The 27,617-nt window shown below is 36.1% G+C and overlaps 1 protein-coding gene across 1 annotated transcript; it reads right to left on the bottom strand.

The window, feature by feature from the left end:
- Positions 1 to 1,450: 1,450 nt before the first annotated feature.
- Positions 1,451 to 25,993, bottom strand: LOC128534732 (mucin-2-like). The gene is made up of 42 exons (XM_053509145.1): positions 25,929 to 25,993; positions 25,766 to 25,798; positions 25,238 to 25,463; positions 24,771 to 24,900; positions 24,453 to 24,516; positions 24,232 to 24,314; positions 23,836 to 24,028; positions 23,630 to 23,749; positions 22,852 to 22,972; positions 22,608 to 22,743; positions 22,458 to 22,529; positions 22,236 to 22,311; positions 21,773 to 21,904; positions 21,506 to 21,655; positions 21,254 to 21,348; positions 21,034 to 21,166; positions 18,461 to 18,704; positions 18,126 to 18,166; positions 17,918 to 18,006; positions 17,408 to 17,562; positions 17,134 to 17,272; positions 16,898 to 16,990; positions 16,471 to 16,665; positions 15,900 to 16,142; positions 15,526 to 15,682; positions 15,021 to 15,134; positions 14,703 to 14,844; positions 14,591 to 14,619; positions 12,073 to 14,484; positions 8,967 to 9,211; positions 8,582 to 8,768; positions 7,064 to 7,274; positions 5,933 to 6,111; positions 5,147 to 5,216; positions 4,933 to 5,042; positions 4,795 to 4,826; positions 4,335 to 4,485; positions 3,840 to 3,877; positions 3,303 to 3,410; positions 3,151 to 3,190; positions 2,759 to 2,861; positions 1,451 to 1,823 (listed from the first exon to the last, which is right to left on the bottom strand). Exons 1-42 carry the CDS (start codon positions 25,972 to 25,974, stop codon positions 1,661 to 1,663), a joined length of 7,500 nt encoding a protein of 2,499 aa, XP_053365120.1. The 5' UTR covers positions 25,975 to 25,993; the 3' UTR covers positions 1,451 to 1,660.
- Positions 25,994 to 27,617: the final 1,624 nt, after the last annotated feature.

The following is a 27,617-nucleotide window of genomic DNA, read 5'->3' as shown; positions in this document are numbered from 1 at the left end:
CCAAATTGTTTGCCACCTGTTCAATATTAAAAGCGATTGCCAATTTTAAGGCATTAGTCACATTATGAAATAGGCTAATTGAAAGTCACTTTATTTGTTCTGATATAAAATAAAATTCTTTAACAGGCCTAAAGTATATTCCATCATTAATACGACTTTGATAACGTGCCATAATGTGCTTGCAAACGCCGCTGATTTATAAAGACTACTGCACAGTGGCGGCGATTAGCATCTTGAGCTGAAACAATGTTAAGAGTGAGCAATAAGGAGATTTCGGGAAACCGGGCCCTGAAAAGTATTGTTTATACAGTGGGGGGAAATAATTTTTTGAGCCCCAGTAGATTTTGTACATTTGCTCCCCTACAGTAGGTTTATTTTAAAAGATAGAGACAGAATATCAACCAAAAATCCAGAAAAAGCACATGATACAGAGGTTATAAATTAATTTGCATATCAATGAGGAAAAGAAGTATTTGATACCCAACCAAACATGACTAAGTACTTGGTGGAGAAGCCCTTGTTTGCAAAAACAGAGGTAAATTTTTTTCTTGTAGTTGGTTACCAGGTTTGCACACATCTCAGTGACTGAGATATTTGTTTAGTGACTGTGGTCCCAACTGCCTTAAGATTATTCACAAGCTCTTCCTGTGTAGTTTAAGGCTGATCCCTCACTTTTCTCATGATTATCCTTACCCTATGTGGTGAAATCTTGCATGGAGCTCCAGACCGAGCATGATTGATGGTTATTTTGTATTTCTTCCATTTGCAAATAATCGCTCTAACAGTTGCACCAAACTCCTTCTCACCAAACTTCTTGCTGGAGGGCTGGTAGCCAGCCTTTTTCAGGTCTACAAACTTTTCCCTGATGTCCTTTGACAGCTCTTTGGTCTTGCCCATGGTGGTAAGGGTTTAAATGGAAAATAGAAATTCTCTAGACTGTTTCTTTTATACACATAATAAATTATGTGAGCAAAAAAATTTTGCCAAAATAGGGGCTTCATTTTACAGGAAAAAAATATATATTTTGCTGCGTGATTTAAAAAAAATGTTTTGAGAATTGCATAATGTGTCATAAAAAAATGCCCAAGAAATTTAGAAAATTGTAACCTTTGTGCAAGGATGGGTGTTGGGGAAAAAGAACTGTTATAAAATGTTAGTAGTGCCAAGCTACAAACTGGTGAAGGGAGCTGAATGAAGTGTTTGGAAAATACTTAGAACTAAACAATGGGTATAGCCAATTGATAAAACGCAATGAGCACAACCTAAAAATGCAAACAGTGAATTGCAAATCTTTATTAATTGATTACATATTAATTCATTATTGAAAAACATAACATGATCATTTATAGGCATTGTAAAGCATGCTCTTAAAAACTAAAAAAGGTCAGCTAAAAATCAGATTGCAGAAATATCAAGTTTAGCTATATGATTTATATCTGAGATTCTTAGATTTTATTAATCAAAACCTGGAAAATATAAAGAATACAAATGTATGTAATACACTGTATACTGTTTTTTTGTTTTTTGTGGAAATGAAAGCGAAAAATATCACAATCACTAATCATATAATCAAAAGAAAAATCATGCAAGTCAAGAATCACATTTATACATCTGACCTGTTTAATAAGGGTTACAATGACATTGTAAAACATCTGAGGTTTCAGACTTCAAGCTGGCACTCACAGCCTGTAATGTGTTTGTAGGTATACTGTATAGGTGTTTCCCCACTGCAGACCAAAGAAATTTGTCTCAGCTCATATTTTCTCTCTCGGCAGCAGAACTGATTGTGCTCCAACTGTAGATCCTTTCCAGACCTCACCCACCTACACAAGAGCACATGGTACAACATTATAACAGTGTGTAAGGTGTGGCTCATTAAATACTTACATGATACAACCAGGGAAAACCTATGAGATATTGCTGTGTTTAAAATCAAAGATACAAAAAAGATAAATTTGATGCAGTGAACGTCATGCTTTGAAAAGGTTCCAAGATTCCATAGGAAAATAAACATAAGCCTAATCAACTCTACTAGCTGTCAAAATGTCCACAGTTAAATCAGAATGGAATCTTTATTTTTTTTACCAGATTTAATATACTATTCATATTATAAATCAGAGTTCTATTTTTAATTGTTTTTATATGCCTCTTTTAGAGAAGAGACTTATTTAATTAAAGGACTAAAAAAAGATTAATGCATATGCATGAAATCTATTGTAATTGATAAGTGATCAGTAATAATAAATGTATGTATGTTACACTGGAAAAATATTTTTGATGTACTATGAAAAAGTCATAATCCACCTATAATTTGCTTCATTTTAAATTAAATACAATTTAATTATAAAGGTTAAATTAAAGAAATTGTAGCAAATGTTTTATTGCAATTGGCTGTATAGTACCCACAGATAACATTTAAAAAGTTGTTTATATAACAACCTCAGCAACAACCTCATGCAACAACCTCATAGGTTGTTATGTAACAAGACTCAAGACTCAAGAGCTCAAGACTTGCCAAAAATCAGCATCCAAAAAATCCCTCAGTAAGCCAAAAAGCAAGAAAAAAAAAACCCTATCTCTTTGAAAGCAAAATATAAAGGAATAATGGGTGGCTTGGGTGACTTTTGCATAGTAAAGTACAGTATATCTCCTATTAAAAATGCTATCGTTAGGGCTTTTTGCTTAAAAAGTCTTATTCTTAAAGGAAAATCACTTGGTTGACCATGGCCAGGAAAACCCAATAAATACGGGGTCTTACAGGGATTCTGATGCACAGTTGCCTTCACAGGTGGGCAGGATCACCTCCTGAGTGCAGTTTTCCACAGTCATTCTGGACAGTCTGACTCCACACGTTGTGTTGCCTAGATTGTTTATGCACGGCAGGTGAAAACAATGTAAAATGACAGCTTAAGTAAAAAATGCTTGCACTCGTGTCACATTTTCCCGCATATATGATGGGTGATATCTATTTCTAAGCATGAATTTTTATAATTTTGTTCAAAAAGAGAAAAACTGTGCCCATAAAAATGTTGTACTCCATGTCTCACACACACACACACACATTTATGTTTTTAGAAAATCGATGTGAACATATAGTATGTATCCACTTCATTGTAAAAAAGCAAAAATGAGATGGAGATTTCCACATACATGAATAGCAGCAGTGATGCTCATCCCAAACACGAAGTTCCTAGATATGCAGAAATGAGGTGAAGTCAGAGAGAACTAATACCATAACTTATCCATATCCATGATCCTATATGCTAAGATTGCAAGTGGGTTTATAGTTTGAGCAGGCTCACCTCAGGACAAAATTGCTGTGGACACACAGTCTTCTCTATTTCAGTGCCTTCTGTTGTACAGCGAAATGTTACACACGGGCTCTTGGCATCCCTCCATGTTTCACCCACCTGATATGTCCATGAAAAAGCATTAGAACTGTACACTCTATTTACTGTACAGTTACACAGTATACTGTACATCTTTAATCATATTCACATAAGAATGGCATGCTACAGGTTTTCATTTCTGATAAGCAGGCAGCCTTTTTGTTGCTATTACTATTATGTGTATTATATATATTCTTATTCATTTATTTTTTATTTTTTTTATATTTTCATTTTGTATTGTGCTATCTATTTATGTTATCTTTAAATGTTTCCATACTGTTCTTCTGCATTACATACTCAGGTCTTAAACTGGGATTTGTCAAGTTTACACAATGTGTATCAATAATGTGAGAAAAATCACTAATTTATTTTATTTTAGTAAATGTGTTAACCAAATCTTAACCGGTTACTATATCTGACACTTTAATAAACTAAAACAGAAGAAATTACCTTATATATCTTTTCATTGTATTCACAAGTCTTCTCAACTGTGAAAGAAAGCAATAAGCTGTGTTAATTAAAATAATCTGACAGTGCTTTATGAGAAATAATCAAGTATCATTTAAATAACACTGATCCATCACCAATTATTGATTGATATTTTGGACGCAGTGCTTTATCTTTCCTGTTTTGTTGACTTGATAAACAGATCCCCTGTTTAATAGTAAAGCAAAAGACTCTCAATAAATATGAATAATAATGCTAAATATACGCAAAAAATTTTTTTAAATAATTTTAGTAATTAGATATATAACCAATGTTTATACATCTAAAGCACCAGAATAATCCTTTCTGCATAGATGGTCGGTCTTGATATAGGTTTCAAATTCCTTCTTTATTATTAATATTTTTTACTTATTTCTATAAAAATAAACTTAAGGGATGATTGTTTTTAGTAATTATAGAACATGTAATAAAAGTGCAGTTGATGAAGTGCTAAATTACCACATATCTGGTTGTTGCAGCAGTCAGAGATGATGGTAAAGCCAGAACCGCATGTAGGAGTTGGAGCTGAAGGTTTTGGCCAGCATTCTTCCGTCAGTGTCTGGTTATTGCATGTGCATATGTGGCAATTTGACTCCCATATTGCCCCAGCCTGAGAAAGAGATTTGTAGTGCAATCAGAGACTTAAATAGGAAATAAGTGGAAAAATCGGCAAAACATAATATTCTCTGGAAAATCTGATGTTTTTCATAAATATAAATTCACCACTTTAACAATCTTTCTATATGCAGTATCATTTTTGACCAGTGTGGTACTAAGAAAGATCAATAATTTAGTTGTGGTGTGGGTAAATAAATACTGTAGTTTCTTATAATGCTTTAGGAATTTTCTCATGTTCACCCAATGGTTTGTGGGTTAATCTTTGGTAATATTACATCATAAACATTAAGTAATATCTCACCAGCATGGGTTCTCCCAGAGGGCCTTTGCAGTCTTTAAATAAATAAATAAATAAATAAAGTAATTTATTCACATCTCAAACATAAAATGTCAGTTTATTACAATAGCCATTAAATGCCAAAAAATGGTAACCACTTACTGGTGCATTCAGATACACAGATCATCTTGTGACTCTCAGCAAGTAGCTGGTTGTCTGGGCAAAAGCAACCAGATCTCATTGAATCCAAAACTGTGCCCGGAACACGCAAACTATGTATAGAAAACCCATAAGGCAAGCTCAAAACCAACTATGTACAGCATATTTAAGCATTATTAAACAAAATAGACAAGTTGTTTGTTAAAACTGGCCTCACCCGCCACTACAGAAATCAGTTGGGGTGCTTCGGCACTCGTCAAAAATCATTCCTTCGGGGCAGGGAATGTCTAAAGAAAATGGTTTCAAACATAAAACATTTGGACATCATGAAATGGATATCACAAAATATTTAATTCAGAAAGAAACATGCCCTAAATGCACGGATGCTTTATGCTGTGTGCATATAACCAGAAAAAACATTAAAACTATAAACATCAAAACCACCTAGGATTAAGGTTCCCCTTTTGTTGCCACCAAAACAGTTCTGACCCCTCAGGGCATGATTCCACAAGATTTCTGTTGGTGTGCTGTGGTGTCTGGCACTAGGACATTAGCAGGAGATCCTTTAAGTGCTGAAAGTTGCAAGGTATAAGGTGTGGCTAGATCAGTTTGAGATCTGGGAATTGGAAGTCCAGTGAACCTTGAACCTTGAACTTTTTGCCTGCTAAGTGACTAACAAAGCAGTGAATGTTTTGATCCATTGCCATTTTGCCTGCTAAGCCCCTAACAAGGCAGTGAATGTTCTAATCCATTGTCATCATAGCCAACTTCAGCAATTTGAGTTGTGATAACTTTTTTGTAAGATTGGACCAGACACGCTAGATTTTGCTCTTAACAGGCATAGGAGAGACTTTGGTGCCCAGGATCCCATCACCAGTTTACTGGTATATAGTTCATAATAAATGTTATTCAGTTCACCTTGGAGTGGTGTTAGTCCTCCGGCTAATGGATTTGCAATTTCAGTATGTGATCTACAGTACAGCTGCAGATAAAACAGCCTTACCACAAATTCCACTGGTGAGCTTTCTCCAGGCCACACAGATGCCCATCTTTTTGCAGTGATCAGCTAGACGCTCTAGTGGGGAGCACACAGTGGCATTGTTCTGGGCCACACTGTAATCAAAAATGCAGTTTCTCACCAGCGTCTCCACATCAAAGTCTAAACTGCATTCACTGAAGACTCTGAGATTTAAAAAGAATATTTAAATTAATAACACATACATATCTGCTAAAAACAACCAGGAAAATGTAATAAACATTTTTTTCTATTTATATAACCATGTTATTTAATTTATAGAAATCAAAATAATTCTTATTAAAAAAATTCTTTTTTATCTCAAACAATATGGGGAAAAAAAGACATAGGGAGGATCATTTTTTCCAAGTTTGTTAATCTATCCCAAGTTTCCTTTTCTGTCTATGGATTTCACCTACTTAGCTTAGTTACTGGTCTCATTTCCCCTAATCAGCTTTCTGTATCATATCAACAGAGACTTTAGGATGGTGAAAGTAACCTTAGGCTTTTCCTGAAGCCAGCCACTGTATCTTGTAGGGCACAGCTGAAAAATGCTTGAAATCATGTCTTTAAGCTGGATACAAATACTGTATCTTCCAAGTGCTCTAAAGGCAGTGATGACTCAAACAGTTAACGCTCTGGCATACTGATAAGAAGATCGGGGGTTCAAGCTCTAGCACCGTCAAACTTCCAATGTTAGCACTTGAGGAAGGCCATTAACCCTATCAGCTCCAGGGGTGCTCAATCCTGGCTCACACTGTGCTTTACCCCAGCTGAGATATGCAAAGAAAATTATTTAATTCCATAAGTCTCACTCTCTTAAATGTAATTGTATCCTAAACAGCATACTAGTTATTACATGAGAAAACACTCTAATCGCAAATAAAGAGTGTTAATTTACTTAGAAACTGTCAGTTAAGCCAATTGTCAATATTTATGTCTGTTATGAAGTTTTTTGTGTTAATGAGTACTTTATTGCATATGAAAATATTGTACAGAGTACTGTATGTCGCTACTCTTTCTAGTTTGATAGACAACCTGTCATTTACAACACTTACAACTAAACTAAATTCATATTAAAATATTAAATCTACAGCTAAAGACAAAACTAAAGCTTACTTATTCGTCAGGAGATCACAGGGAGCTGTGTCATTTGGTAAAATAGTTGGAGTAGGTGTTATTTCAGGGATACAAGGGACATGTCGGGGGGCTTGTGCACAGTATGGTTTGAGTGGATCATCCTCTATCCATTCATATGCAGTCTTAGCACAGCACTCGTCACTCTCAACTGACCCATTCCTTCTTATACACGAAGCCCCTCCACAAACACCTGTAAACGAGAATAAGAGAAATCTATAAAATATACACACCTGTCATTTCACCAGAAATTCCAGTATACCTAAACAATTAGTTATTCAATCAACCAAGCATGTGGGAGCAGCATAAAATCATGCAGATGGGAGTTAAATAATCCAATTAATGTTCATGCCAAACATCAGAATTGTGAAAAATAAGAAATCATTGACTTTAACTGTGGCAGGGTTGTTTGTACTAGCTGGGGTGGTTTGCGTGTAAATGATTGTGTGAGTCTATGTGTGATTGTACCCTGCAATAGGTTGCCACCCTGTCTTTAGTGTGTTGTGAATTCCCTGGGATAGGCTCCGGGCCTCCCGTAACCACATACAGGATGGTATAGACTAAAAACAAAAAGAAAGCAGGCAAGGTACAAGATTGACTGCTAAGGCTCTCTGCAGTTAAGGCTCTTGGCAGCTACTGTAAGGCTCTCGGTTACAGACCAGAAGGTTGGGGGTTCAAGTCCCAACACCTAACAAGCTGCCCTTTAGGTCCTTGTGCGAGGTGTTTACCGCTATCTGCTCCTAACAAGCTAGGTTATGCATATGAAGAACTTGACAACGTCATACCATGTTAGGGTTCATGCTGGAATCTTGTGTTTTCCATTGTTCAACAGTCCAGTTTCAGTAAATCTGTGCTTATGATAGCTTCAGATTTTTGTACCTGGCTGACAAGAGTGGAACCCTACTCTCTTGTAGCCCATTGATGTGTTGTGTGTTCTTAAATGTTTTTCTGCTTAATATTTGAGTTACTGTAGACTTCCTGTCAACTAAAAGTGACCTAATTATTCTCTCACATTAACATGGTGTTTTAGCCTGCAGACCCTTTGCACAAATGTTGTTGCTGTTGTCGTTGCTGCTGTAGTTTAGTAGTTTCTGAAATATTTAAACTTACAAAAAAATTTGTTCCAACAATTATCTGCATAATTTTTTTTGCATCGTGCTGCCCCCACATTACTGGTTGCATAATTGTGCAAGTGTTCCTGTTGAAATGAGTGGTGTATAAGTCACATAATTAAACAAACATTTGAGAAGTATGTGTGATGTATCAAATTATTTTTTTTTGTCAGAGGTTTTAAAAGGTATTATAGTACTTAAAAATACATACCCTGAAGGTATAACTCTACATTAGTAATGTAATAATAAAAAAGAAACTTTTGATATAATATAATTGATATATATAATTGTTATAATATAAGGGATTCTCTTATCAACGTATTTGTGATATTTGGCTATTGCAGCAAGTGTCTATAGACACTATCTGGCCAAACTGCCAGTGACTTACCACATTGTCCCTGTGTGTTATTAAGGAAATGTTCCATAGCGAGATTAATCTGCAGTGTGTTCCAAACACTGAGAAAGATAGATGAACGGATCTCTTCAATGTAAACGTAGACTTCCGCATTTGTGCTCACAAACCTAAATCCATCTGCTTCATATGATGACTTTATTGTTACTTCATTCAGAGTAATCTTGGAAATATAAGAGAGGACATTCAAGCTGGCATGGTGCAAACATTTGAGAAATATAAAATATTATATGTTGACATGACATGTTAAAACTAAGCACCTTAAAAGCATAAGGAGCCATCTTTACCACCACAATAAGGGAAGCACCACAAAACTGAATGACTTAAGAGCATTTATGTCTATTCTTTTATATAGACCTACTTTCAATATCGGTGTTTCATCAGAAACTTGAACCGCTTGAAGTACTACTGTGTTGTTGCGGTACTTCAGAACAATGCCTTTGGCACAGGAAGCAGACTCCTCACAGTAATAATTATCAACACTGATGCTGAGATGATGAAGTGGCATCCTTTCCTCCACCAGAACATATGTACAGTTCTCCAGGAACATGAAGTTCTTTCCAGCAAAAGAAGTGTAATGTGGGTCTCCAAAGACATCACACTGACCTAAAGAAAACAATAGAGAAAGTTAGTACAAGTTCAAAACATAAAACAGGTCAGAATGCCCTGTAAGGTGAGCCAAGCTGCTGTATTTAGTGAGGATAAAACCTAAGGATTAAAAAAAATTGTATTAATTTGAAACATTTAAGCATTACAGTTTCAACTGCAAAGAATCTGTCAGGAATGACCCCTGGATGGCGTTCCATGTGCCATCAGACTTTTAAGACTTAGTGTTTGGTAATATTATGTTGACACAAATATTAATTGTGTCTAGGTACAGTTCCACAGGTGTTTGAATTCATTAATTCATTCATTGTCTATAATGCTGGAACCTGGAGTTTATCCCAAGAGACTTTGGGCACAAGGCGGGGTACACCCAGGACAAGGTGCCAAATCATCGCAGGGCACTTATATACACACATCCTAAGTTCAATTTGGGAACACCAATTAGCCTAATCTGTATGTCGATGGACTGTGTGAGGAAACCAGAGTACCCAGAGAAAATCCACCAAGCATGGGCAGAACATGCAAACTCCAATTGTACAACTAAAGGTGGGAATCATACCACAACCCTGGAGATGCAAGATCACACTATGCCGCCATGCTGCCCAGGTGGTTGTGATCCTAAAATTATTAATATCATTATTTACAGTAAGCTCCATTTCTTAGCTCCATTTTTCGCTTTGTTTAGTGATCAGATCTGTTATTGTCCTTTGGTTTAATCCTGTTGTTGTAAGATTGTGTTTGTAGTCGCTTGTAAAATCTTAATGACTGCATCACTTAATCCTGACAGAATCCTAATACAATGGAACTACGAATTTCGAGTAACCAGGTTTGTAAGTGTTCCGCAAGACAAGCAAAATCTTTAAATACAAACAAGTGAGTCTTGATATATATATAAGTATCAAGTATCATCAAGTACCATGGCACGCATGCGCTTCTTGTTTTGATGCCGAGCGCCATGGATCACAACTGAGCCAATGGTTCTTCTCTCTCGCGGCCTGCGGAATTTGGGGTAATCGTCTCCCATGCTTCGTCTCAATGGATGTGGGCCACTCAAGTGTTTGTATAAAGCATCTTTTATTTTGTGTTTGTACTGTATGTGTGTGTGCACGCACTTGTGTGAGCAAGAGTCTCTATTCAGTAAAAAAGAATTTATTCGTGTGTGTGTGTGAAAGTCAGAAATAGTATTAAAACATTTTTTCAGATGTTTTTCTTTTTTAACTAGGTAAGTAACGAGTTACATTTACTCAGAGTACCTTTGGTACATCTACTTTTACTTGGGTAACTTCTATGAGTAGTTTTACTGCACAATACTTTTTACTTTTACTTAAGTAGATTTGTGAAGAAGAAATGCTACTCTTATCCCTCTACACTCAACTGATTACTTTTTTTAAAGCCTTTATTCTACACCTTAGATATTCTTTATTTTTGCCAGAGAAATGCAGCCAGTGGATCTACCACTTGACTTGTGTTTCACCAATCAGACGTAGCAACAATAATTACATGACTCCGTTTGTAGTGATGGGTCGTTCATGAACAATTCATTCTTTTTGAACGAATCTTTAATGTGACTCAGAAGAACGAGTAGCCTCAGAGAGTGATTTATTCATTTTCTACTGGGCGCGCATGCGCAATAATCGCAAAACCTACGTAGGTTATGTACAGGAAACAGAATTGAACAGTTCTTCTCAATGAGTCTTTAAGTCCCGAGTCATTCGTTCTTTTGTCATGTGACTTCCATAGATGCTATGCAGTGCAATAGATTCAAAGGATCGAACGACTCAGACTGGAAGATATGAGAAGTGAGCTACTCATTCTGTTTATTATAATATGACCTTACCTGCACTGTAATATTTTTATTACTGGAACTATAGCCAAAATTTGTGTATACCTATTGGGGGTCTTTTTATTGAAAATGCAACATTTTATTTTATTTCTGATCAAAAGAATGAAATGAACTAAATGACACAAAAAAAGATTTGATCATTTTGATGAACGAGATTTAAAGAACCGAGTCACTAAAATTATTCAAACTTCCCATCACTATCTATTTGACCAATCAGCTGCAATAACAAAAACCACATGGTCAACCACACACAAACGCTGCATAGCAAGGAAAAAAAGAAAAAAAACTTCAGCTGTGGTAGACAGCGAAGGAAACATGTTGCCGTTAGTTTAGCGGTTTTATTTAATGTTTCAATGTTAAAATATATAATTATCAAAAAAGTTAGAGGCTAAAAAGTTTCTTACATTTGTTTTGCTGGACACAGTTTATGGTAAAGTGAGACCTCTTGTACATGTTCTAATGTTATTTTCTATCTGCTGAGCCATTTATAGGGCATCTGAATATACGGTATATCTTACACTGGAAATAGTTTACACTGTTTAAACATACATATGTTACCTACTGTAGGTGTTTGTTTCAAAAGCTTTATGTTGTAAAAAAAAAAGTGAGATTTGTGTTTGAAATGTGTGTTTTTGTTATTCATTAATTTGCTATTTTGTAAAGATATTACTTTTAATCATTTATTTTATTTAAAAAATATATGTTTATTATATTATTTGGAAATGTCAGAATTTCATATTTTTTTTCTGTCTGCTTACATATTTCCTAAAAAAAATAATACTATTTAAACAGTTACTCAGTACTTGAGTAGTCTTTTACCATTTTTTCCTTTTACTTGAGTTATATTCTGAATGACTACTTTTATTTTTATTTGAGTAATATAATTTTGAAGTACAGCTACTCTTACTTAAGTACAATTTTTGGCTACTTTACCCACCTCTGTAGGTAAGATATTTAATAAACTAAAATTGTTAAAAGCACTGCACTGTCATACAGTAAAAAGAGCTATTGCACTCACAGTCACACTGCCAGGTGTCACAACAGCCTTGCTCATCCTTTACCAGCTGTGGCATTCCTCTGGGGCACACAGGCACCACTGGAGTTGGACATATTAAGGGTCTCAACACTATAACACCGTTTGTGCAAGTTTTATTGAAGCAATCTTCTGTCCATTGATAACCATCTGGCCAGCTTTGGTTTCTAATCAGATCCTTGCATTCTAGTACAAATGTGGTTGACATTATGGAAGCAGGTGTCTCTGCTGAAGTTGTAGTTAGGGACATTAAAGTTGTATGTATAGTTGTGATTTTTGGCGTTGATGTGGTCACTGGGGTCTCTGTTGTTGTAGGTAATGAAGTTGTAGATGCAGATTCTTCAGTTGTGATTTCTGGAGTTGTTGTGGTTATCACAGGTGTCTCTGCCGAAGTTGTAGTTAGGGACATTAAAGTTGTATGTATAGTTGTGATTTTTGGCGTTGATGTGGTCACTGGGGTCTCTGTTGTTGTAGTTAAGGAAGTTGTAGATGCAGATTCTTCAGTTGTGATTTCTGGGAATGTTGTGGTGGTTATTACAGGTGTCTCTGTTGAAGTTGTAGTTAGTGACATTGAAGTTTTAGGTACAGTTGTGATTTCAAGTGTTGATGTGGTCACTGGGGTCTCTGTTGTTGTAGTTAATGAAGTTGTAGATGCAGATTCTTCAGTTGTGATTTCTGAAGTTGTTGTGGTTATCACAGGTGTCTCTGCTGAAGTTGTAGTTAGGGACATTAAAGTTGTATGTATAGTTGTGATTTTTGGCGTTGATGTAGTCACTGGGGTCTCTGTTGTTGTAGTTAAGGAAGTTGTAGATGCAGTTTCTTCAGTTGGGATTTCTGGGGTTTTTGTGGTGGTTATTACAGGTGTCTCTGTTGAAGTTGTAGTAAGTGACATTGAAGTTTTAGGTACAGTGGTGATTTCAAGTGTTGATGTGGTCACTGGGGTCTCTGTTGTTGTAGGTAATAAAGTTGTAGATGCAGATTCTTCAGTTGTGATTTCTGGAGTTGTTGTGGTTATTATAGGTGTCTCTGCTGAAGTTGTAGTTAGGGACATTAAAGTTGTATGTATAGTTGTGATTTCAGGTGTTGATGTGGTCACTGGGGTCTCTGCTGTAGTTAATAAAGTTGTAGATGCAGATTCTTCAGTTGGGATTTCTGGGGTTGTTGTGGTGGTTATCACAGATGTCTCTGTTGAAGTCGTAGTTAGTGACATTGAAGTAGTAGGTACAGTTGTAATTTCGGGTGTTGATGTGGTCACTGGTGTCTCTGTTGTTGTAGTTAAAGAAGTTGTAGATGCAGATTCTTCAGTTGTGATTTCTGGGGTTGTTGTGGTGGTTATCGCAGGTGTCTCTGTTAAGTTTGTAGTTAGTGACATTGAAGTTTTAGGTACAGTTGTGATTTCGGGTGTTGATGTGGTCACTGGGGTCTCTGCTGTAGTTAATAAAGTTGTAGATGCAGATTCTTCAGTTGGGTTTTCTGGGGTTGTTGTGGTGGTTATCACAGATGTCTCTGTTGAAGTCGTAGTTAGTGACATTGAAGTAGTAGGTACAGTTGTAATTTCGGGTGTTGATGTGGTCACTGGTGTCTCTGTTGTTGTAGTTAAGGAAGTTGTAGATGCAGATTCTTCAGTTGTGATTTCTGGGGTGGTTGTGGTGGTTATCGCAGGTGTCTCTGTTAAGTTTGTAGTTATTGACATTGAGGTTGTAGGTACAGTTGTTATTTTTGGTGTTAATGTGGTCACTGTGGTCTCTGTTGTAGTTAATGAAGTTGTAGATGCAGATTCTTCAGTTGTGATTTCTGGAGTTGTTGTGGTTATTATAGGTGTCTCTGTTGAAGTCGTAGTTAGTGAAGTTGTTATATTAGAAAATACTATGATTTGTGTTGTTGATGTGGATACAGATGCCTCTGTTGTAGTTAGCAAAGTTGTAGTTGTAGGTTCCCCAGTTAAGATTTCTGGGGTTAAGGTTTCGATGGTCACTGGTGTCTCTGTTGTTGTAGTTAATGAAGTTGTAGATTCTTCCGTTGAGATTGCTGTGGTTGATGTTTTGGTGGTCACTGGTGTCCCTGCTGTTGTAGTTGATATAGTTGTAGATGCAGATTCTTTAGTTGTGATTACTGGGGTTGTTGTGATGGTTGTTATAGGTGTCTTTGTTGGTATTGCAGTTGTAGCTTCATGTACAGTTGTAATTTTTGGGGTTGTGGGTATATGTTTTGTAGTGGTTTTAATAGTAGTGATGTCTCCTGATATCTGAGAACCTGTAGGGCTGGGGGTAAATGTTGGCCCAGTTCTTATGACTAGATCTGTCGTTGTTGTGTACCCAGTTGTAGTTAAAGTTGTAACATGTGTATTCGTTGTAGTTGGTGGTTTTGTAGATGTAGATGTGTTCATGCTAATAAATGCTGTGGGTATTAACACGTTATTTCAGATATTTTTTTAAATGATCAGACTTAAATAAAAAGACACCTCATTAAAAAAGCTGATATCGCATAAAATATTACGACTTACCACAAATCATTTTCCCCCCAATGCAATCACTATGGCAGAACAACACACACACAAAAAAAGCATTAGCTTATGCAGAAAAAAATACTAATAACTGCATGTGATCCAAACTAACCAGTATTCATTATCTGTATTCACTATAGAACCAGGTTCAACCACAGTGTTGTTGAAGTAGCAGGTACAGTTGTCCAAACTGGAACATATTCTTCTGTTCTCATCATAATATGGCATCTCAGCAGGGCACCGTGGGTAACAACCTTAGTCAAAACATGCACCATATAAATGTTAATTATTAATAGACTTAATAAATTCATATTCAATATTTGGGTCCAAACATAAAAACATAATTAATTCATCTATCGGTTACTGTCCAGAAAGCACAAGAGCAGAAATTTGCATTAAATTTAAAAGATGCAATGGGAAAAATTAAAACCTTCCAGTTCTCCAGAGAATTTGTTGTTTTTCCCACAAGTTTTGATCTGTTGAGGACATGCCTCATAATGCCAGCTGCTTTGACCCTCTTCATTGTAATAGTCACAATAGACGGCTGTGGAAGAAAGAGCATACACAAAGGATTTTAATCGCACCAGAAAGCAAGCACTTAAGGAGTACATTTCCACCCACCAGGAACTAATTTTCTGATTACTTATAGTATATAAGATTTTTTTAAGAAGCCAAAACTAGACTGACAAGTGTCCTGTGTCACAATGGCATGTGAATTTTACCTTTTTTTTCCCTGCAAATGAATATTATTTATTTAAAAAATTTAATTGCATTGTTTTGAAAGCCTCTTCTGGTTAGATTATGGTTGGAATTTAGAAAAACTAACTTGCTGAAAAAATGGCCTTCAATTCAAGTATTCTCAAAAATAATTGTACAGAGATTTTTTAAAAACTGCATCATCCATAATTAAGAAGAAGCGTTATAAAGACACATACGGCACAAATCAGGAGTTCTCCATTTGATACAGGCATTGTGGGCAGAGCAAGCATCAGCATATGCTGCCACAGCTGTGCAGAATCCCAGAAACTTGCCCTCAAAGTCACACGAGCATGACTCCAGAATACAGGCCTGGTAGTAAGAGGCTGGATCAACCTGCAAGTTATCAAAAGGGCAGGCATCATGTAATATAAAGCATTAGATTTCTTGTCATAATTCATCTATATGATTTAAAGAGTGAGAACTTATTTGTCATTGGAATTTCATATTACAGATGCAATAATGTTTGCACAAAGGCAAATCAGAATTGCACCTCCTGAAAAAACAAGCAATTAATAAGATTAAATATAAGAGTTCACACAAAGCTTAACACCTTTAGGTGGCAGTCTTTAAATGTGTCACTGTGTAGGATCATGCAGCGTCTCTGTGCCCAAGCAGCGCAGTATGAATGGCGTTCACAAGGAAACAATTCTTGAGTCACGTCTGAACACGGCGGGACAGCTGTCTTCCAGCTGTTCCCAAACTCCAGGGTACTGGACACAACAGTGGAGCTGCTCGTCTGCAAGTCATTCATTAACTTCCCATCAAAGTCACCACACAAACCTCGTACTTTACCCTGTCAGTCCAAACACAAATTAAACATAATTAACATGGGCTTGAGTAAGACGGATATAGGGAAATCTGTTCACAAATAATTTATATTCCCATCTATAAAACCAACATACACAGGAACAAGATCATACTTCAAACATTGAATAGCCAGTACCAAAATGCTAATGAGAGCATGATTTTGTTAATTTACCATCAAGCCACTTACAGTATAGCAATTTCTCATGTTGCAGGTTTATTTATGCTCAATAGTACAAAAAAGTTATGCACTAGATTTATGCTTAACTGCATTATTAGTTAGTCATGTCTGAATTCTGTTGAACAAGGCTTCTTACATTCCATGAGGCCTGCAGCTCAATTTTAACTCTGGTTTGCTTGTCCCAAATCACAGTGAGGCCTATTTCTGGCACTGAGATGATGAAGTACAGGCCTACAGTATGAACAGAGTATAGTGACATAGCTCTGAAGCTCCACCCAGGCAGGACCTTTTGAGTCACATTCATATCCCGCAGAATCAGAGACACTTCATCCTATTTGAGGTACAAGCAAAAATTATTGATGAGTTACAGCAAAATTCAAACATGGCATAATGTACAAGAAGTATAACTATCTATCTGCAAGTTGATATGATCTCAACATAACTGTTAACATTTAATAAAAGATGGATCCCCTCAACAGCTTATTGTGTTAAGGCTTTTAATGTTCTAATAAAGCTGCTTAGAATAACAAGAAACCAAGAAGAAGTAAGAGAGATTCAGCTACCATGAGTTTTACTGTGATGGAGCGGGAGCAGGTGAGAACTTCATCACAACAAGGCACACTTTCCGCTTGAATGGAAAACAGCCCATCGATGGCCTTACACACACATATGCATAACATTATGGTTTATTAAGTGAGTCTTTACATGTTCTCAGCATTCCCATTATTTATTACACTCTTAAACATATACATGACATTGTATACATGACATTATTTTCGATGAAGAATACATAACTCACTTCAACCAGAGTGTACTGACAGTGTCCACCGAAGCGATACCATTTGGAATCAAAGGTCTTATACTGTCCATTGCCAAACACTTCACACACTCCTGGGCACGGATCACCTTCACAGTTCCACTGGCCTCCACTGCAAGTGCTAAAAGAATAATCACAGACACTCGAATGAAATCACATCCATAAACTATTTGAATTCCATATTTATACTAGAATGCTGATCAGTAAAATTATGCAAATATAAATAAAAATTAAAGTCAAAATTAATTTCATTCACCATGTTTTGCAATTTGACTCCACACTCTGGCCAGTTGCATAAACCACCCCACTGAATTCACATGTGCAATTCTCCCGTGTCACACAGTTGCCATTGTGGTCTGCAAACTGGCCCTCAGGACAGTAACAGCCACTAATACAGATTTCATAATCAATCTGTAAAAGAAATCAGTTTAGTAAAGAATTTATTTAATCAGCAAATTAAATTATAAACCAAACAGTAACCATTTACTCGCTTTGAACAATAATAATTTAAAAAGCAAGTTATTTACATTTTTTCTCGAGCATTGATACTAAAATTGGTACATTATATGATTAAGCATTTTTCCAAAAAAATCTGTAGTTTCATGTAATTCATGTATCAATATCTTAATAATTTTGCCTTTTTTTGGTTACTTTTACATTATTTTATGTAGAATCTAAATTGGCCAAGTTTCATCTGAATGAGAATTAAGATTCTCGAAAATATTTTATTATATAGCTTATGTATGCTGCTGTAAAAAATACTCACAAATGTCTTGCTCAGACTCTCACATGTTGTTTGTGCTGTGTTTACTGGTGCTCGTGCACAATGGACACATATTTGTCCATGTGGACAATCTAAAGGACAAAGTAAAACCAGTATTAATGACCCTATAATTATATAATATATTCATGTGCAAATACTATTTATTTATTTGCTCGATGGTGAGATAGATAAGACAAAAAAAAAAAATTACCGCAAGCTTCTGAACACGTAAGATTTCCATATTCACACATGCTGTAAGACATATAAGAAATATATGTATATACGTATAAAATATTAGATATTCTTTGGTTTATTTACCAAAGTTTGTATTTGGTCATATTTGTGTCTGCTGTGTGCTACTATAGTGCAGAGATATTTTAAAATGACTTAAAATGTGAGGTCTAAAGGTCTATTTGGCTTCACTGGGATTTTCATTGCTGGAATAATAAATAACTATACAAATACTTCCTGCTTGAAAAAAAAAAGTCCATTAAGCATTTCCTTAAGAGCTCCTTTACTGGCACAAACGTGTGTTTGAAAACATACCATTGCAGTCCATCAATAATGGTGGACCCTGGAGGTATTATTCCACCTGGGTAGTTGCAGTTGCAGAGGGCACGAGGGCTGCACCTGAGTGGTGTGTTGAGGTGGGTGCCAGATGGGCATCCACAGCCCTCCACTGGTTCATCTGCCATGTCACAGGTCGGGTCAGGACCAGACAATGAGCGGCATGTACGATTACATGCTTGCATGGCATAATCAAACACCAGATTACTGTCGCACATCTTATCTGGAACTGAGAGGAAAGACAACATAAAAGTCATCAGGTAATTTCACAGTACTGCTATTGTTCTTCTATTTTTGAGCCAAAATGCCCTCGCTGATTCTGTAATGACCATAAAACTAATCATAATTAGAATCAGCATTAATTCGGCAAGTACAGTATGTTGACACACACAATGAATTTGTGTGAAATTTTGTAAAAAGCATGTTGATACTATTAATTGTTATAGATAATACAGAGACTATGCTCATATTATTTGGACATTGGAGCAGCAAGGTGGAACAAGTTGTATTAGGGTTTTCTTACTTTTCTATGCTTCTATCCTTTGCCACTCTCTTTGTTCTATGACTTGCAGTATGTCTATAAAAAAACTCCCTCTACCTGTTTCTTAATTCCCTGTGTGGTACAGTAATACTTTCTATGGCTTGCTGGACCCCTTGTGTTTTGAGAGTACTTAATCGGAACATATTAATGATTGCTGTTGATTAATTAAATGTACAGCATGTGACACAAGGCATTTGGCTCAAAACTTAATTGCTCTGTTTATACTGTTAAAAACCAGAGAGATTATTCAAACACAATCATGCGCATAAGCACTATTAATCATATGTAGCCTATAATAAGCATCCTCTAATCTTCCTTCATTTTAAACCTAACCATCTGGGGGCTCAGTCCGGATGAATAATTTTAAATTTAACATGAGTTATTGTAAATTTAAAAAAATTACACTTAGACATCACTGTCTATGGCACTTAAACAGTATCTGTAAGAGTGACCAGTACGAGTTTACAATAGCAGTAAGAGTCTCATGGCACTGTGTATGTGCACAAAAGTTAATGTGTGTATGGAGCTGTGAACTAAGTGTGCAAAAAGGCTTTCCCATGTCGGTACACTCCAATTTGGCAAGCATTCATCACTGACACATGCACAATTAACTTTTCATCAGAGTATGCACTTTGCTCACTAGTTACAGTCTGTGAAAGTATAAAAGTTACTACTTCCTCTTTTAATTCTATTTTTTTTTGTGTGTGTAAAAACATAATACAAATCATCTTATAGTAGATGGTCGTCTTCGTATTAGGCAAATACAAACTCAGACAAACAACAAATAACCTTTTTTTTAACCTGTGTCATTATTTATTTTACAAAAGTAAAGCCAAAAAAAAAAGCAGGAGGTACTAAGTACCCCTTGGCTTTCACAGGATTTAAGAGGATAAGTTGCAGCTAGGGGCTTGCTAATCATCAGTCTTTGATTAATTGATCATCAGTAGCTGTGCAAGATCTGGCGGTTTGCTGGTCTGGAGAAATCAAGTGTGTGTTAACAAAATGCCAAGAATGAAAGACAAACAAAATCTTCCCAGTAGCAGACGTCTTAGCACATTCACCCAAAGGTCAGGCCATGCAATGTTCTAAGAAATACAAAATAACCAAGAGCCTACAGGCATCACCGAGCATGTTAATAGTTAAAGTCTGTAACAGCACAATTAAAATAAGACGGGAAGGGTTGCCAGGAGAAAGTCTTTTCTGTCGAAAAAGATCATGGAAGCACAACTAAGGTTCACAAAACTGCATCTGACCAAAGCACACACCATGTTTCTGGAACAATGTAGTATGGTCAGATGAGACCTAAGTGGATGTTTTTGTCCTTAATGCTGAGCACCATGTTTGGGGTAAACCACTCAGCAGAAACACCTCAAACCCTGTCAAGCATGGCAATAAAGGGGTGATGATTTGGGCTTGTTTTGAAGCCACAGAACCTGAACACCTTGGCGTCATTGAGTGGCCAATGAACTCCTCTGTATACCAGAATATTCTAGAGACAAATGTGAGGCCAACTGTCCTAAAACTTGGTTAAAATTGAGTCATGCAACATATATACATCTCCTGTAGACTTAACAATTCTAAACAATTGTGTTGGGTGATCTGATTATGGATAGGAATTCTGGCACTTTTCATCTTAATACCAGCCTGAACCAAAAAGTTCATCCATTTCAACAATCATTAGCTTTTGAAGTTAAAAAAGGATTGGTCGGCCATCTGTGACTGTACATTATGTGAATTGACTCAACATATTTGCTCCAATTGTCCACATGTTAAGATCATGAACCAATATGCAATATGTGATTTTGTTATGAGCTAGTGTGAATTTGGGGTCAGATGTGAAGATGGATCCATCGCCCACTGATTACTTGTGTGGACATAAACTCTGTACATCTGCGTATCAATAAAGAGCATTCTGGCCTGCATAATATTAATTGTTGTGGCTAGATTTTAAATTAAGGTAAGGTTGAGTTTAGTTTTATATTACTATTTATAACTTGAAATTCTGACTCACGGCAGGCTGTTTCTCCTCTCCAGTCACCAACATTGATGCCCTGGCTGGTGCAGGCTTTAGCGTAGTTTCCCAGGCCAACACATGCACGCTCCTGTAAGTCCGAAGTAGCATGGCAGGTTCTCTGAATGCAGGCCTGTAGATTTAAATGATGCATTTAGTATGTCCAGAAATTGCTTATTTAATATTCAAACATGACAATAGTCTATTTACTGTTTCTTACTTCAAAATAAGTGTTAACAGGCACATAATCATGGCACTGGGCAAACACACCACTTGCGTTTGTCAGTTGACTGCACTTATCTTCAGCAAATAACTCTATGTGGAAATAAGATACGAAAACACAATGTTATCAGTGAAAAAAATGACAGATAATGCAAACACAACCAGAATGGAATCACAAAGATTATCAATTTTATCAAATTATTCTTGGTTTACTTGTGAGCCATTTAAATAATATCTACAGCAGCTGTACCATTGTCAGTATTGATGCAAACAGGGGGATTATTTGATGTGCAGTCTCCCAATGTCCAGGACAGCGCAAAAGGCTGAGCTGAGTTTTCCACAATACCACTGCTTGTAGTGAAGTCATCTTCTGTGTTGTTGTTTTTTGAGCCACAAAGACCTGTAACGATTAAATGTGCATATAGTACAAACACCTCAATTCCACAATGTTTTCAACAAACCCTGGCTAGGATTGATACTGTATATCTAGCCTAAGGAACTGTGAGAGTGTGGATACCTGCAGATGTTACACTTTGGGGCAAATACAAGTACATTTGAACTTCTGGAGAAACTTGGACTTGCATCTTTATTCCAAGAGTTGTTTGGACCGTAACAAACATTGAAGACTGCCAATAGACTGTGACATGTTCTGAAATGTAAAATGATTTAAACTTATGACAAAAAGACAGTTTAGCTTGCAAAAACATATTAATTTTGAGACCCTTGTCATTGTGGATGTGAGACTATGTTTATACTATCATAGACGATATCTGTAGCTTTTATAATTAAGCAATATCACAAATTCAGACAGATTAGTCTGATTGGACGAGAGGCATTCCAGAAGCGGTGTTAATAGATGGAAACAGCACTGAGACGTTAAACTACAGTATACTGTCTCACTCTGAATCAACTGTCAGTTACCACTATGGGTAAGAGTTGGTTGGTACGGTCCATAGATGAGAGCTCTTTAAATAACCTACCAGTCTGTGACAGATCAGTGATTGCTATTTCTTTTTCCCATAGATGTACACTGTTTAAGGAGAAGGTGTATCGTTCCTAAAAAATAAAGAAAGAAAAAGTGTATAATAGACAAACAACTTACATTAATTAAATATTCCACTTTTATACTATTACATTTTTCATCATTATTTAAAAGAATAGTTAAAAAGAATATCAGGATATTGATATAGTGAAAAACCCACCTGATACACATCAAGATACAATTCTTGTATAGTCACATCAGATAATATGATGGTCACTGTCCAGTTGAGTCCCTGTGAAATGACATGATAAATTCACCTTTTTCATGACAAAAAAGAGATTAATATTTGCAGTTTTGTTATTTAACTTACTCTTGCAGCCACATAGGTACATTTTCCAGGCAGAGAATATTGTTTGCCATCAAAGGTAGTAACAAACCAGCCTTCAATGACACATGGAGTCGGACAGGTGTTGGCTGAACAGATCCATTTTCCTTTGATGCAATCGCTAGGGAAAAAAAAAAAGCATTGGTGGATTAAGCCAGCATAATGCAGAGTAAGGAGCACAGATCCAATCACACCATATGACTAGAACATTACAGCAGACTCATCTTACCAAGTTTGACACTTTGAGCTGAGCCTTTGCCCTGAGTGATACGTTCTTCCCCCACGCACACAAGGACAGTCCTCTACCTTAACACTGTGGTAGGCCTCAGCTCGATCGTTCAGAACCAAACCTGTAAACAAGAAAGTGGAGGATCACTTAGTGGTAGGTACAGTAAAGCATATTTGCTTCGACTGTGAGAAACAAAATAATGAGAATAAGAACAAAAGTAAGTTTGTCCCAGTATAGTAACTTAATTATATCTACACAAGTGTAAACCTGGTGTGATGTTCAGTGACACGTCTTTCCATTATATAATGGCTGTACTGAAAGAAATGCAAAAGTGGGCATAGAATTTTATCATTACCTGATACAGGTTAGTCAAATTGCATATGGGGTAGAGTAACTCTTCCTCTGGGCCAAACTACTACTTATCATAGTCTCCATCACAAGCAATGCATTTGCACCACTTTTGAACCTATCTCTCAAATCCTCTGTAAAAACCTATTGCACTATAAAACGTTTTGAGACATACCACCATTGAGAAGAGCAATGTGTACAGATGGATGAGAAGTTTAAAGACGGAGAAACCAGCATTAAAGCCAACAGCCTAATATTTAAATGTTTTAAATGTAAATGTAAATGTAATATTTAAATGTTTTAAATGTAAATGTTATGCACAATAAGGAAATTTGGGGAAAAAAGATTAATATAGCAAAACTGGGACCCCAATGAGGACAACATGTCAAGTTGTATCCACTTGTGCTAAAGCACAGTTGAAAATACTTACCATCTTGAGGAAGACAAGTGCTGGTCTGGAATTCTGTCTGAAGCTGAGGGTTGGAGCAAGTGGGAGGAAATGCAGCACCTTGATCCTTAAATTTTAAATCACCAGGACAGGGAGGTTCACCTGCAAAGAGTTTCACACTTACTATTTGTTTTACAATTTAAAAATACAGTAGCTCCAGAAATGACTTGGTAAATTTCTGCACTTACCACATGAAGTTATGTTTCGCAACCTGGATCGCGAAGGGTTCGAGCCATTACATGGGTGAAGGAATTCTTCAAAAAAAGAACACTTCACAGCCGCATGTACGTTAATATACATGTTCAACTTGCAGAGCTGGTCAAAAATATAAAGTTTCCTGCCGAGGCACTCTCTGGCCTCAGATTTAAAGTCTTTACAAGTCTGGAAAACAAAGCAGAAATAGTTTATTTAGGCAATTGATTGTGTGGTTTTTGATATGTAAAAATATAATGCTACTTGACTGATATTTTGCTTTGCCAAAATTCCAAAAATTTATAATCCATAAGTTTTAAAAATTAGTGACTAGAATAATTTGACATTTGGAAAGGTCTTCTTGAACGCATGTGTTTTTTGTGCACGCTTACCTTATCGTCTACTGGTTGGGAATCTTCAGTCACACATAACTCATTGCGGATGACATTGCTCTCAAGAAGCTGTGCTCTAGTTTCTAAGGGAATATTAGAGGAATATGACAAGTTCTTAAAATTCTATTAATTCTTCAGAAACATAATTACTCACATTATTTACAAACCAAAATGGATTTTTATACCAAGTTTTTATGGAAATATTGACTTTAAACACCAACCTGAGCTAGATAGTCCCCCACACATACCAGTCATCCCATCCACTAAAGGCCGGTCCAGTTGCACCTATATCAAGAGCAAAAAAATTCTCCTACTTAATCTATGAACGATATTGTTAGTTAATTATTCAATTGTAATATTATTTTTTTTTTACGATTTTTCATACCAAAATATCAGTTTTATTGAAAATTATTATTTTTTTAACTTTGTGACATAATTATTATTAATTCCAATCTTCTATTATGTGGTATCACAAAAAAATTAAATCAAGGTCGTATAAATACACTAAAAAAGTCTTGCTATTTTTTTTCTGTACTAACCCAAAGTGAAGTGACACCGTCAGGTAAACTGTACCATGTGACAGAAAGGGGAAGAACTTTGCTTGTAAGCCTGGTATAAATGCCAAATTTATACACACTCTGATAGGTGTTGTCATTAGGCAGGGAAATGCTGCAAAAGAAAAAAACCAAGGATTCAGGTTTGCAAAAAACACTCGGTTCTGATCACACAATGTCTACTAAAGCACAGTGACCAGCATTTGCTGGCCAGTCTGACAATGTTAGGAAGGTAGGGATAATTATACATGTGTAATTTTTATGAAGTAATAGAATCATTAACTTTTGGCTCTAGTGAGTGATTGTAATCATTAAACGAAGTTGTCAAGTTCAATGGTAAAAAATCACCAGCTGAAAATCCCAAAAATATAATAAAGAAATTATTAACATACAATTTTATTACAAATCTAAAGATTCATCCTTGTGTTTATTTCAAATGTCATGTGAGATACCTGTTGCCTTCCACAGTGAGCGTACCATCCTGAATGGTTGTAACAATTTTGTTCACCAAAATCTCAACTCTCTTTATTAAGCCAGTTGGATCACGCTGCACTGAGATATAACAGTCGACTCCCGCATGAGAGAAGTGTGTCAGTATTAGCGGACATGTAGATTTCACATGTAACATGGTGTTGTTAAAAGTCTGTATGACCCCACTGCCAAAGGTCTTGCACACATCTAAAGAGAGAAAGAGAGAGAGAGAGAGAGAGAGAGAGAGAGAGAAGCTGGAATGTTATTATATGATCTATATTTTAAATAAATAGGAAGATTGTTTTAACAGATAAAATATTGTTATTGTTCATAAATGCATCATAATGTTTAATAATAATTAAAGGTACAAGAAAATTATTTAAATAGAATCCAATCTAAAACTCTGTTATTAGTAATATTTGAATAACATAAAATAAATAAAATAATAAAGTGCTGAGGAATTAAAATAATTACGTATTTTAAATCAAGGTTAAATGCTTGCTACTTACTTGGGCTTTGGGTTGAGACAGAGCCAAAATGTCCTGGAAAAAAAAATAAGAGTTAAATATTTTAAGTGTTATGTTGCATACAATACATCATGACAAAAAATGTGTGCCTTCCAGTGGATATAAAATCACAATGTAAAAACTGATAAATGCAAAAAAGACTTACCTAAAATAAAAAGTAAAATCCCTAGAACTATCCTGAGCCGAGCCATGTTCTGACCCTGTAGCCAATAAAATTGCATACAGAGTGTAAAGGACTTCTTCCTGCTGTCCTTTTTTATAACCAGACCCACTCCCCTACTTTGAATAGCATGAGGAAATAATTTTAAGATTAAGCATTCAACCACCTCCCCTTGCAATTCAAAGAAGATCTTAGACGGGGTCCAATAACCTTGTTTACCTTTTATCAGAAATCTCCCAATAAACTGCACTGTAATTTTACTGCTTTGTGTTAAGTCAGTAAGCAGCAAGGCACCATCCCACTGCTTTGTTCCTGCATTTTTGTCTGATGTAACAGTGCAACAGAAGGTTCTAAAACAGAGTTGGGTTTCTTTCAGGAACTCAGGTGTTGGTCAACTGACTATAAGTTTGATGGGAAATGTGTGGCTACAGAGCACAAAGACATTAATAGAAACAACTGTTAAGGTAGTTATGCTTCAGTAGATATTGTGAACATTTCTTACATATGCAAAACAGGTCCATTCTTCTTAAAGATCAGGAAACAGGAACTAGCACAGTTTCAAGTGATTCAAACAAGAGCCAATGTCAGGCATCTTTAATTAAGTGTTTATGTAGATGATAAAATTTTAAATAAGGGGAATGCCCCTACTCTTGGATGACTGGATAGCCCAGAACGATTGGATAGCCAAATGTGTTCTGTACAGTAGTTACAGTACGGCTATTCACACTTATGAGACCAAGATAAACTGACAAATAATTATGTACATAATTACAGTCACACACCAGGAAAAAATTATGTGTATCAACAGATATGTACTGTAGTAAACTGTGCATACATCAGTAAATATGCACTGCAGTCATTTCTTGTTGTTATAGTATTTTGTATGTAGCAACTTAAAGCATTTATTAATAACTGATTTACTCTCAGGTGGCTTAGTGGTTAGTACTTTCACCTTGTTCCACCACGGTCTGGGTTCAATTATAACCTCAAATCTGTGTGCATGGATTTTGCATGTTCAGAGTTCAAAGACATGCAGATTAGGCTAATTGGTGTTCCCAAATTGCCCGTGCGTGATTGAGCGTGTGAGTGTGTGCGCCATGCGATGGATGTACCCCTGTCCAGGGTGTGTACCCTGCTTCATGCTCAAAGTTTCCTGGGATAAGCTCTGGGCCCATTTCTGTCTACAGGATAAAGTGGTATAAATGATGAGTAAGTAAGTGAGTAAGTGATTCACTCTCTTACACACATCAGTACATCAGTACACACTCAGTAAATATGCACTGCTCGAGATGAAGGCATCTGCCAAAGACCAGGAACAAGAATTACAGTCAAAACTACCATTGTCAAGTCTAGTTCAGGAACAGGACTAGCTCAGACTGAGTCAAGATCGAGTATTAATAGGGTCAAAGCCCGGGCAAGATCAAATCCAAATCATATCAAGATGGATTCAAGAACATGCCCGATTATACTGTGTAAGGTATAAGCTTGACAACATTAAACTATCACAAATACTAACACAATTTGATAAAAAATTGGAAATATAAATGTAAATACTTAATCTACTTAATTTTTCAGTTTTATCCCTATTGAAGAAAGAGAAAACAATGGTTTTGATTTCACAAAACAACAGGGTGGGCAGCAGTTTAAGGGACAGTACAAAATGTTTATTATTAT

Source organism: Clarias gariepinus, chromosome 12 (assembly GCF_024256425.1).
Source record: "Clarias gariepinus isolate MV-2021 ecotype Netherlands chromosome 12, CGAR_prim_01v2, whole genome shotgun sequence".
In the NCBI taxonomy this organism is placed as follows: domain Eukaryota; kingdom Metazoa; phylum Chordata; class Actinopteri; order Siluriformes; family Clariidae; genus Clarias; species Clarias gariepinus.
Note: the sequence above shows the minus strand (reverse complement) of the source record. Positions and strands in the feature narration are given on the sequence as shown.

Excerpts from the sequence above, each read along its gene's own strand:
- LOC128534732 (XM_053509145.1), bottom strand. The coding sequence starts at position 25,974 with ATGGCTCGGCTCAGGATAGTTCTAGGGATTTTACTTTTTATTTTAG. Across the intron at positions 25,464-25,765 it reads TGTCTCAACCCAAAGCCCAA|ATGTGTGCAAGACCTTTGGC; the intron begins GTAAGTAGCAAG and ends TTCTCTCTTTAG. Across the intron at positions 5,217-5,932 it reads GCTCACCAGTGGAATTTGTG|ACATTCCCTGCCCCGAAGGA; the intron begins GTAAGGCTGTTT and ends CATTTTCTTTAG.